This window comes from Bombina bombina, chromosome 9 (genome assembly GCF_027579735.1).
Source record: "Bombina bombina isolate aBomBom1 chromosome 9, aBomBom1.pri, whole genome shotgun sequence".
In the NCBI taxonomy this organism is placed as follows: domain Eukaryota; kingdom Metazoa; phylum Chordata; class Amphibia; order Anura; family Bombinatoridae; genus Bombina; species Bombina bombina.
Window position 1 is genome coordinate 150,171,205 of NC_069507.1, and position 13,021 is coordinate 150,184,225.

Genomic DNA, 13,021 nt, shown 5'->3' on the forward strand with positions numbered 1-13,021 from the left:
TGAACTTGATTCTGATTGGCTGATTCCATCAGCCAATCAGAAAATTCCTACCTTAATTCCGATTGGCTGATAGAATCCTATCAGCCAATCGGAATTCGAGGGACGCCATCTTGGATGACGTCCCTTAAAGGAACCGTCATTCGTCGGGAGACAACGGAAGAAGAGGATGGATCCGCGTCGCCTGCTTCAAGATGGACCCGCTCCGCACCGGATGGAAGAAGATTGAAGATGCCGCTTGGAGAAGATGTTTGCCGGTCCGGATGTCCTCTTCTTGCCGGATAGGAGGAAGACTTTGGAGCCTCTTCTGGACCTCTTCAGCACCGGATGATGGATCGCCAACCCCCGCTTGGGGTGGATGAAGATGTTGGAGCCAGGACGGATCGGTGAACCTGGTATGGTGAAGACAAGGTAGGAAGATCTTCAGGGGCTTAGTGTTAGGTTTATTTAAGGGGGGTTTGGGTTAGATTAAGGGTATGTGGGTGGTGGGTTGTAATGTTGGGGGGGGGTATGGTATGTTTTTTTTTACAGGCAAAAGAGCTGAAATCCTTGGGGCATGCCCTGCAAAGGGCCCTGTTCAGGTCTGGTAAGGTAAAAGAGCTTGTAACTTTTTTAATTTAGAATAGGGTAGGGAATTTTTTATTTTGGGGGGCTTTGTTATTTTATTAGGGGGCTTAGAGTAGGTGTAATTAGTTTAAAATTGTTGTAATATTTTTCTTATGTTTGTAAATATTTTATTATTTTTTGTAACTTAGTTCTTTTTTATTTTGTGTACTTTAGCTAGTTTATTTCATTGTATTTATTTGTAGGAATTGTGTTTAATTAATTTATTGATAGTGTAGTGTTAGGTTAATTGTAGGTAATTGTAGGTAGTTTATTTAATTAATTTATTGATAGGGTAGTGTTAGGTTTAATTATATCTTAGGTTAGGATTTATTTTACAGGTAAATTTGTTATTATTTTAACTAGGTAACTATTAAATAGTTCTTAACTATTTAATAGCTATTGTACCTGGTTAAAATAATTAAAAAGTTGCCTGTAAAATAAATATTAATCCTAAAATAGCTATAATATAATTATAATTTATATTGTAGCTATATTAGGATTTATTTTACAGGTAAGTATTTAGCTTTAAATAGGAATAATTTATTTAATAAGAGTTAATTAATTTCGTTAGATGTAAATTATATTTAGCTTAGGGGGGTGTTAGTATTAGGGTTAGACTTAGCTTTAGGGGTTAATACATTTATTATAGTAGCGGTGAGGTCCGCTCGGCAGATTAGGGGTTAATAATTGAAGGTAGGTGTCGGCGATGTTAGGGAGGGCAGATTAGGGGTTAATACTATTTATGATAGGGTTAGTGAGGCGGGTTAGGGGTTAATAACTTTATTATAGTAGCGCTCAGGTCCGCTCAGCAGATTAGGGGTTAATAAGTGTAGGCAGGTGTCGGCGACGTTGAGGGGGGCAGATTAGGGGTTAATAAATATAATATAGGGGTCGGCGGTGTTAGGGGTAGCAGATTAGGGGTACATAGGGATAACGTAGGTGGCGGCGCTTTGCGGTCGGAAGATTAGGAGTTAATTATTTTAAGTAGCTGGCGGCGACGTTGTGTGGGGCAGGTTAGGGGTTAATAAATGTAATACAGGGGTCGGCGGGGTTAGGGGCAGCAGATTAGGGGTACATAAGTATAACGTAGGTGGCGGTCGGCAGATTAGGGGTTAAAAATTTTAATCGAGTGGCGGCGATGTGGGGGGAGCTCGGTTTAGGGGTACATAGGTAGTTTATGGGTGTTAGTGTACTTTAGGGTACAGTAGTTAAGAGCTTTATGAACCGGCGTTAGCCAGAAAGCTCTTAACTCCTGCTATTTTCAGGCGGCTGGAATTTTGTCGTTAGAGCTCTAACGCTCACTTCAGAAACGACTCTAAATACCAGCGTTAGCAAGATCCCATTGAAAAGATAGGCTACGCAAATGGCATGGCGTAGGGGGATCTGCGGTATGGAAAAGTCGCGGCTGAAAAGTGAGCGTTAGACCCTTTAATCACTGACTCCAAATACCAGCGGGCGGCCAAAACCAGCGTTAGGAGCCTCTAACGCTGGTTTTGACGGCTACCGCCGAACTCCAAATCTAGGCCTAAGTGAGAAGCCCAAATTTTATTTTTTAATATGATCGCATTTTGCGGCAAAGCGGTGTCATTAAATATACCAAAATGGGCCTAGATCAATACTTTGGGTTGTCTAATATATATATATTATATATATAAATATCAGAGAATTTTTAGCATTTTTTGCTATCACTCCATTTAAACGGAAATGGAGCCTTGTTGTTTTTTTTAGTTACCTATTAACACTATATATATATATATATCCGCACACTTTGGGCAGGTTTTTCTCTAAAATTCCCGGTCCTTGAGGGGTTAATCAAAGCATTTTTTTATAAGAAAAAGTTACTAGTCCACTCAATGTTAAATACAGAAAAAAAGCTGTTTTTTTTTTCTCTAATCTGTGACTATTGAACTAGTGAAATTGACATTTCCAACACTGTACATTGTACACATCCCCAATTAAGCTAATGGCTCAGCTGATCAGCATAAAATAGAATAATTTACCAAATTAAATGTGCATAGAACAAGCCTGTGACTTTATTTTGCAATACTACTGCATTGAACAGTTCTCATATAGTTTTTTTTTATTGGTGCACAAAAATACAAATTAAATATGGCATGTATTGATATACAAAAATATATTAGCAAGTGCTTGTTATTTTAATATAATTCATAGCTTCTCTTTGATATAAACACATAAATATATTTGTACAATGGCTTCTACAATTCTAAAAAAATTAAAGACAAATTTACAGAGGTTAAAGGGGCATGAAACTCAAACACTTTTTTTCATGATTCAGACAGAACATACAATTTAAAACAACTTTCCAATTTACTTTTATTATCACATTTTCTCCATTCTCTTGGTATCCTTTTTTGAAGGAGCAGTATTTCACTACTGGAAGTTAGCTGAACACATCATATCACCCAATGACAAAAGGCATTTATGTGCAGCCACCAATCAGCAGCAAACTTCCAGTAGTGCTTTGCTGTTTCTAAGCCTACCTAGGTATTCTTAAAAAAAAAAAAAAAGATAGCAAGAGAACAAAATAAATGAGGTAATAGAAATAAATTAGAAAGTTGTTTAAAACTGCATGCTGTACCTGAATCATGAAACCAATGTTGGGGTTTTCTTGTCCCTTTAATGTCAATGAACAGAAAATGTATGGTTATAATAAGATTTAACGTTTACGGGCGCATAATAAAAGTACTTTACAAACTATTGTCAGGGTCCCGTAAGATCCCTCTGATGGTTACATTGGGCAGACTTTATTGTCACACATTGGCAACTGACCAAACGAGTTGCAGCTGCTATGTTCATCATCACTTTTCAGAGTGACTGTGTTTGTAGTGGATATGCGCGCTGCGATTGATCGCATTTCACCTCCATAATTGTCTCGGTTTAGCGCGAGCCTCTCTGAAGTTGCATTATTATCCGACTCTTTGGAAGAAATATTCCTGCAGTGGAACATCTGTAGCAAACACCTTCTGAACTGCAACAGGGAAAGGAAAAAAAAGTCACTGTGGAAAAATATCTCACTTTATCATTAGGGACAACTTTATTTAGAGGGCACTGAGCTTCTTATCTTTACTAATAAAATCAATCAGGTGCTGCACTAGACCAGGGTTCTTCAACCTTTTTATTTTCCCAAGACCCAGTGCCATGATACCACATTCACAACCCTAGTTTTATGCTTGGTCTGAATATTTTTTAAGTGATATACAGCAGGATAGCTACAATTTTTGGCAAAGTAACTAAAATGTGTGCGTACTTTATTCTTGATTGTATTCAAACTTGAAAGTGTTTTAAAAGGTAATAACACACTCACTTTCCTACAATACACATATACACACACACACACACACTCTCATACAACACACTTACACACACACACACACAACCCACACACACAACAGACACACACACCACACACACTCTCATATAACACAGACACACACACACACTCATACAACACACTTACACACACACACACACAACCCACACACACAACAGACACACACACCACACACACTCTCATATAACACAGACACACACACACTCATACAACACACTTACAAACACACACACCCCACACAAACACAACAGACACACACACCACACACACTCTCATATAACACAGACACACATACACACACACTCATACAACACACTTACACACACACAACAGACACACACTCTCATATAACACAGACACACACAGTCATACAACACACTTACACACACACACACACACTCATACAAATCACACACACACACACTCTTTCATACAACAGACACACATACACTCTCATACAAAACACACACACCACACACACACCACACATACACACCGCGCACTCTCATACAACACACACACACACTCATACAACAGACACACACCCTCTCATACAACACACACACACACACACTCTCATATAATACACACACACACATACATCACACACACTCTCATACAGAAACAAACACACACACACCACACACACTCTCATACAACACACACACCACACATACACACCGCACACTCTCATACAACACACACACACACACTCATACAACACACACACACCCTCTCATACAACACACACACAATACACACACACACACATACATCACACACACTCTCATACAGAAACAAACACACACACACACTCATATTATACACACATTGTATATTCAATATGATTTATTCCTGTGTTAAAAAAAAAAAAAATATATATATATATATATATATATATATATATATATATATATATATATATATGTTTATTTTGGTGATCAATTTTTTTTTTTAATAGTTCAGTTATTATTTGTATATGATTTTTAAAATTACTATTTTCATTGTCCACTTCTGTAATGTATGACAATGCATCTCAAGCCCATATGAAAATGCAGTATATGCCCCTTAGCAGCACACTGTTTTCAGGGTAAAAAGGGGCTTTAGATAATTACACCACTTAATCTTGCCAGCCCAGAGAACTTTAGATTGTTTTGCCCTGGTTGCGTTTGCATTTGTTGATTATGCAAGTTTACTGTATTTAATGTTCCTTAAAATATTATATTGCTTATATTTATGCAAAATCATTAAAGGGATATGATACCCCCCAAAATTTTTTTTTCATGATTCAGATAGCATTTGCGATTTTCAATCAACTTTTTAGTTTACTTCTATAATCCATTGTTCTTTGTTCTCTTGGTATCGTTTGTTGTAAAGCAGGTACATATGCTTGGGAGCTAGCCCATTTCTGGAGCACTATATGACAGCAGTTTTGCAAGCATGTTGTCAGTTTGCAAGAGCACTAGAGGGCAGCATTATTTCCTGTCATATAGTGCTCCAGATGCATATCTAGGTATCTCTTCAACACAGAATATCATGGGAATGAAACAAATTTGATAATAGAAGTAATATGGAAACTTTTTTTTTCTTTTTTAATGTTGTGTTCGAACTTCTGTCTGAATCACAAAATCATTTTTTTGGAAATCATATCCCTTTAAGGGACAGTCAAGTCCAAACTTTCATGATTCAGATAGGGCATGCAATTTTAAACAACTTTCCAATTTACTTTTATCACCAATTTTGCTTTGTTCTCTTGGTATTCTTAGTTGAAAACTAAACCTAGGAGGTTCATATGCTAATTTCTTAGACCTTGAAGGCTGCCTCTAAATGCATTTTGATAGTTTTTCAACACTAGAGGGCATTAGTTCACGTGTTTCATATAGATAACATTGAGCTCATGCTCCTGAATTTACCATGGAGACAGCTCTGATTGGCTAAAATGCAAGTCTGCCAAAAGAACTGAAATAAGGGGGCAGTCTGCTGAGGCTTAGATACAAGGTAATTACAGAGGTAAAACATGTATAATTATAACTGTGTTGGTTATGCAAAACTGGGGAATGGGTAATAAAGGGATTATCTATCTTTTAAAACAACAAAAATTCTGGTGTTGACTGTCCCTTTAAGCCTTTTTTAAGATCAGAAAAAAAATAAAAGTGCCATTATTTAAGGAGTATATATTAGTTATATTAGGAATCTACTGTACCTGTTTATTCATGTAAACATAAATAACGGGATTGTACATTGAAGCTGTTTTTGCAAAGAAAGCCGGAATCGCTGCTAAACGTGGATCCAGTTCTATTGATGGATATGCAGTGACAAGTATGGAAAAGGCAGCATAAGGCGTCCAACAGATGAGAAACGCAATAATCATTATTATAACCATTCGTGTAACTTCCTTCTCAGGTTTTCTGGTGGATCCTATTCTTCCTTGAGTATCTGACACCTATAAATAAAAATATAAAAGTGTAAATCTTTTGGAGCTAACATAACCTTACAGAATGACCTTCTGTGTCACTGAATGTGGGCTAGATTACGAGGGGAGCACTATCGGTGCGAGAAGTTTAAACACAATAGCAAGAATGTAGTGTTTTTATGCTTAAATCCATGTTACAAATGGTGCGCTGTTTAAATGACCGCAAATTTGTTTACGCAAACTTCTGGTAATTTATGCTCCCCATATTTTCTATGGGCGGTGTAGAGCGCCAATGTGCACTCTTATTACAAGTTGAAAGTAAATACGATAGCTCAAACACTATCGCATTGAATCGTCAAACTATTTCCGCAACCTGAAAGTTCACGTAATGTGTTTACCCGGAGGAAACAGTTGCACTTAACTTCTCTATTAACCCCTAAACTGCTACAACCCCCACATCACAAACTACCCCACTACACTATTAACCCCATAGCACAGTACTACACTACACTATTAACGCATAAAGCACCACAACCCCATTGCAAAATATCCTTCTACACTATTAACCCCTAAACCGTCACAACCCCCATCGCAAAATACCCAGTAACATCTAAACCCCCTAACCAGCTAACGACCCTAAACTAACACCCCCTAAGTTACCACAAAAAAAATAAAACATTAATGGGACACAAATCCCAATAATTTTCTTTCATGATTCAGATAGAGCTGCAACTTTCTAATTTACTCCTATTATAAATGCTTCCTATACTTAAATTCCTGGTTTATCAAATAAAGATAGCAAGAAAACAAAAAACAATTTATAATAGGAGTAAATTAGAAAGTTGCATAAAATTGCATGTTCTATCTAGATCATGAAAGAAAAAAAAATGGGATTTGTGTCCCTTTAACTGAGAAAACAAAAACAAAAAAACAACTAACATTCCAAAAAAAAACCCTGTTATGCCGATTCTAAAACTAAAGCCCCACTTAAAAAAAAAAACAAAAAAAAACAAAACAAAGAAAAAAACCCTGCTAAGTCTATATTAACACTAAACTATAGCAATAGCCCTTTGAAGGGCTTTTTTTACGGAATTGTCCTAAAGTGATTTAGCTTTTTTTCACAAAAAAAATAATTCTATACCCTTCTACAATACAAGTAAGCCCTCTCCCCACCCCCATAAAAAAGGCTATCTAAAAAAAACATACTCTAAAATTTTCCCTGAAAAGGGCATTTGGTTGGGCATAGCCCTTAGAAGGGCATTTACCTCTAATGCTGCCCAAAAAGAAAAAAACAACTTTACCCTATTCTAAAAAACAAAACAAAAAACACCTAGCACTAAACCCCAAAGATGGTACTCACCAAACTTCAATCTGGCTCCTACGTGGCGACGGCGGCAGTCCATCTTCATCCCGGTGGTGGTGGTCTATCTTCATCCCGGTGGCGGTCTTCTATCTTCATCCATCTTCTTTTCTTCTTATCTTCGGATCTTCTGTCCCCAATGTCCTCTTCATGGGTGTCTGGTGGGCCACTTCCCTGAGCTATACTCCTAATCGTGTTTCTCTTTTTTTTTATACTCTTCAATTATTTATATGTCATCTATTATTTATATGACATATGACATGTCCTTTTCCCCTTTTTCTTTTCCCTTTTTTATTTTTATTTTTTTCTTCCCATTCCCTCTTCATTAAAATTGGTCTGAGCTTACAGTGTAGTATTGTCAAATAATTACTTTTATTGCACGTGTTAGCGCGGTTGCGATATCTGAAGTCCTGAAGTTAGCACGACTTGTTTTTCTGCTCTCACGCTCTTTTTACTTTCAATTTGTAATACGCACGCTTATGCAGCCACAATCATTTTGTACTTTGAGCGCAGTTAGCGCATGAGCGAAAAAAAAATAATTTGTGCACCACTTGTAATCTGGCCCATTATGTGCAAACATTTTTAATAGAAACATTCAGTTGCAAAAAAAAAAAAAAAAAAGCGAGCGGTTAGCAATACATAATTCTGTGTAACAGCAAAATTGTGCATTATCTGAAACATTAGTTTCAAAAATATTGAAATTTAAAAAGAATACAGTACAATAAATATTTAATTAAAACACGAGCCACTTTATATAGAATCTAAGATTAAAGGAACATGAAACCTCAACAAAAAAATCTTTCATGATTCAGACAGAGCATACTATTTTTAACCACTTTTCTATTAATTTCTGTTATCTAATTTGCTTTGTTTTCTTTGTATCCTTTGTTTAGGCTCAGGAGCTGGGAGCTAGCTGCTGATTGGTGGCTGCACATATATACCTCTTGTAATTGGCTTACTGATGTGGCCAAGTTAGCCCCCAGTAGTGCATTGCTGCACCTTCAATAAAGGATACTAAGAGAATGAAGCAAACTTGATGATACAAGTCATTTGTAAAGTTGTTTAACATTATATGCGTTATCTAAATCAAGAAAGACAAATGTTGGGTTTCATGTCCCTTTAAAGGGATACTAAACCCAATTTTTTTCTCACATGATTCAGATAGAGCATGCAATTTTAAGCAGCTTTCTAATTTTCTCCTATTATCAATTTTACTTTGTTCTCATGCTATCTTGATTTGAAAAAGCAGTACTGTAAGCTTTAGATCCGGCCCATTTTTTGTTCAGCACCTGGATAGCACTTGCTGATTGGTGGATAAATGTAGCTGATGGTTTCAAGCATCTTAAAAAAATGAAAATATCTTTCAAGTAGTCTTTCATATTGCAAAGCTACAAAATGAAAGGGACATGAAACCCACATTTTTTTTCTTTCATTATTCTGATAGAGAATACACTTTAAAAAAATAAATAAATAATTTTTTTTCTATTATCAAATGTGCTTTGTTCTTATGTTATTCTTTGTTGAAGAGATATGTAGCTAGGAGGGATGGGCGAATGTTTCTAAAAATTCAAAATTTAAAATGAATTTTGATACATTCGTTCGTTCGAATCGAATTTCGAATGTTTATATAACATTCTAACATTCTATTTTCGTTTTCGAATTTTTCAATAAAATTCGAAAATATTTGTTCGAATAATAGAATGTTTAGCTATGTATTCATTCAATTTCGAAATGTAATATTCGAATGTCACATTCAAATTTGAAATAGTATTTCTAGTCTAATACTGTGTTTTAAATGTGATATTCGATTTGAATGCGACATTCGAATTAGAAATAGTATTTCTAGTCTAATACTGTATTTTATAAATGTAATATTCGAATTTGAATGTGACATTCGATTCGAATATGATATTCAATTCGAATGTGACATTCGAAATAGTGTTTCTAGTCTACAATTGTGTTTTATAAATGTAATATTCGAATGTGATATTCGAATGTAACATTCGAATTCGAAGGTGACATTCGAAAACTGTAAATAACATTCGAAAATCGAATTTTTAAGAATATTCGTTCTTATCAACATTCTATTATGTAAATCGAATTTCTACAATAACATTCGTTCTAACATTCAAATTCGGATATAAACACATTCGCCCATCCCTAGTAGCTAGGTAGTGTGCACATGTCTGGGGCACTACATGATAGGAAATAGTGCTGCCATCTAGTGCTCTTGCTAATGTACAACATGGTTGTAAAACTTGCAATATAGTGCTGCAGACATGTGCATATTCCTGAGCTCAACAAAGGATAACCAGAAGACAAAGAAAATTTGATAGAATTTTGATAGAAAGTTGTTTAAAATTGTATGTTCTATCTGAATCGTGAAAGAAAAATGTGGGGTTTTATTTTTCTTTAAGTTCTAAGGATTTTTGCTGAAAGACGCATTAAAATTTTGGAGTTCGTAATAGTTTGAATTTCGGAATATTTTTATATTTGAATCAGTAAAAGGGAACAGCTTATTTCATTTAGGCAATAGTTGCCTGTCATAATACAGCTCATAGAGGTAATCTAAAGGTAGTTCTTATAATCGCTAATACTATATATATATATATATATATATATATATATATATATTTTTTTTTTTTTTTTTTTGCATACAAAGAGAGAAGCGCTCTACCAGGAACGAACAACAGTTCATCAGCTAGTTCTATGGCAGCCTCTTTTAGACCAGTGTGCTTTTCACAGAGGAAAACTTTCCTGAAGTATATCAGTCTGATCTCGCCAAGTAAGGTCAATCCAGCCCCGAAATACCAGGCAATTCTCCTCTGGACAAGGAACATGACAACCCCAGACAATCGTTTTGGCCTCGTCAGTGAGGTGCAGCCACATTCCTCTAAGCACACTGGGCAAGGAATCCATGTCTGGTTTCCCCATCACCCATAGGGAGACTTCCCCAGGGTCATATTAATTTGCATACAAAGATTTCTGGTTGCTGTATTGGTAAAGCTATTTTCAAGGTTAAACCAAAATTCATTAAAATTATGGGGGGGAGATAAAAAAATGAAATTAAAATCCTCCATGTCTCAAAATTAAATCAATGTAAATATTTGCATAGGAAACCGCTTTACCAATGCAGCAACCAGAAATCTATCTCCTACTGATGAGTTCCAAAAAGAACGAAACAGGCTGTCTAGTGAGTGATTTCTGGTTTGCTGCAATAATCCTGTTAAAAGGATAGCTGTGTTAAAACAGTATTTTGAAGCAAAAAAACTGAGAATTTGCATATCTTACCCAGAATTCTCTTGTGCATTGGTAACATTGTATATGAGGTATTTCTGGGAAAAATCGAGCGGGGAATCTTGCCTAGATGTGCTAATTTCCTATGCAAATATTTACATTGATTTAATTTTGAGACATGGAGGATTTTAATTTCAGTTTTTTATCTCCCCCCCATAATTTTAATGAAATAAATAAATATATATATATATATATATATATATACATACATATACTATATGTTGCACAGAACTGCAATTACAGCACAAAAATCAAACCAACAATGCAGAGAAAATTGTGACTTAAAGGGACACTAAACCCAAATTTTTTTTCGTGATTTAGACAGAGCATGCAATTTTAAGCAACTTTCAAATTTACTCCTATTATCATATATTCTTCATTCTCTTTGTATCTTTATTTGAAATGCAAGAATATAAGTTTAGATACCGGCCCATTTTTGGTGAATAACCTGGGTTAAACTTGCTGATTGGTGGATAAATTCATCCATCAATAAAAAGTGCTGTCCAGAGTCTGAACCAAAAAAAGCTTAGATGCCTTCTTTTTCAAATAAAGATAGCAAGTGAACGAAGAAAAATTGATAATAGGAGTAAATTAGAAAGTTGCTTAAAATTGCATGCTCTATCTGAATCACGAAAGAAAGAATTTGGGTTCAGTGTCCCTTTAAAGGTGGTGGTGGTGTGAGGGGGGGTAAATTACATTTTTAAAATTTTTAATTTTTAAAAAAATAATAATAAAGAAAATGTCTGGATTTTGGAATTGTACCTGTATTGTACTTAAAGGGACAGTCAACACAATTTTTTTGTTCTGTTTAAAAAGATAGATAATGCCTTTACTACTCATTCCCCAGCTTTGCACAACCAACATTGATATTAATATACTTTATAACCTTTAAACCTCTACATTTCTCCCTGTTTCTAAGCCACTAGAGACAGCCTCTTATCACATGCTTTTTTTTATTTACTTTTCACAACAAGAGACTGCTAATTCATGTTAGCCATATAGATAACATTGTGCTCATGCCCGTGGGTTGTGCACAACACAGCACTAATCAGCTTAAATGCAAGTCAAAAGATAATAAATAAATAGTCATGTGATCAGAGGGCTGCCAGAAGAGGCTTAGATACAAGGTAATCACAGAGATTAAAAATACAGGTGGCCCTCGTTTTACAACGGATCAATTTATACCGTTTCAGAATAACAACCTTTTTTTCCAGTCATGTGACTGCTATTGAAAAGCATTGAGAAGCAGTGCATTTATTAAAATAGCCAGTAGGTGGAGCTGTCAGCTTGTGTTGCAGCAAAGCCAAGCAAGCTGAAATTAATCAGTTTAACCAGACCTGAGCTATTGAGCAGATTTCAAAGAAACAAGATCTTCCTGTCTATAAATCAGTCCAGATTGGAATGCATAGAAGGAACTGTTTGCAGAAAAATGCAAGTGAAGTCTGTGTTGTGTGATTATTTTATTAGGTTTATAATGCTGTTTAGCAAATGTTTTTGTTCATTTAACTTAGTTTAATTATATGTTCTGTGTTGTGTGATTATTTTATTAGGTTTATAATGCTGTTTAGCATTTAAAGTCTTCATTTCAAAGCTTTAGAAATAATGTATTAGGTGTTACTTATGCCAATTTTGAGAGGGGCCTGGAACCTAACTCCCTCACTTCCCATTGACTTACATTATAAACTGGGTTTCAATTTACAACGGTTTCGATTTACAACCATTCCTTCTGGAACCTAACCCCGGCATAAACTGAGGACTACCTGTATATTAATACAACAGTGTTTGTTATGCAAAATTTGGGAATTGGTAATAAAGGATTATTTATCTTTTTAAACAATAAAAAAATTTGAGTTGACTGTCCCTAAATTTTAAATTTCTGGGTATGATACTGACAAATTGTAATAATTATATTTATGATTTTAACAGATCATTTTAAATTGTGTAAATCATGAACCAAGACATACATGGAAAATAGATTCCTGTTGGCTATCCTGCT

The 13,021-nt window shown here is 35.3% G+C and overlaps 1 protein-coding gene across 1 annotated transcript in view; it reads right to left on the reverse strand.

Annotated features, from left to right (window-relative positions):
* Positions 1–3,352: 3,352 nt before the first annotated feature.
* The window catches only part of LOC128639573 (opsin-VA-like), a 235,030-nt gene continuing 225,361 nt past the window's right edge, over positions 3,353–13,021 (reverse strand). Inside the window, exons 4-5 of the mRNA XM_053691709.1 lie at positions 6,159–6,398; positions 3,353–3,592 (exon numbers count right to left, since the gene is read on the reverse strand). Of these exons, the coding sequence (XP_053547684.1) occupies positions 3,353–3,592; positions 6,159–6,398 (480 nt within the window). The remainder of the gene's footprint in view (positions 3,593–6,158; positions 6,399–13,021) is intronic.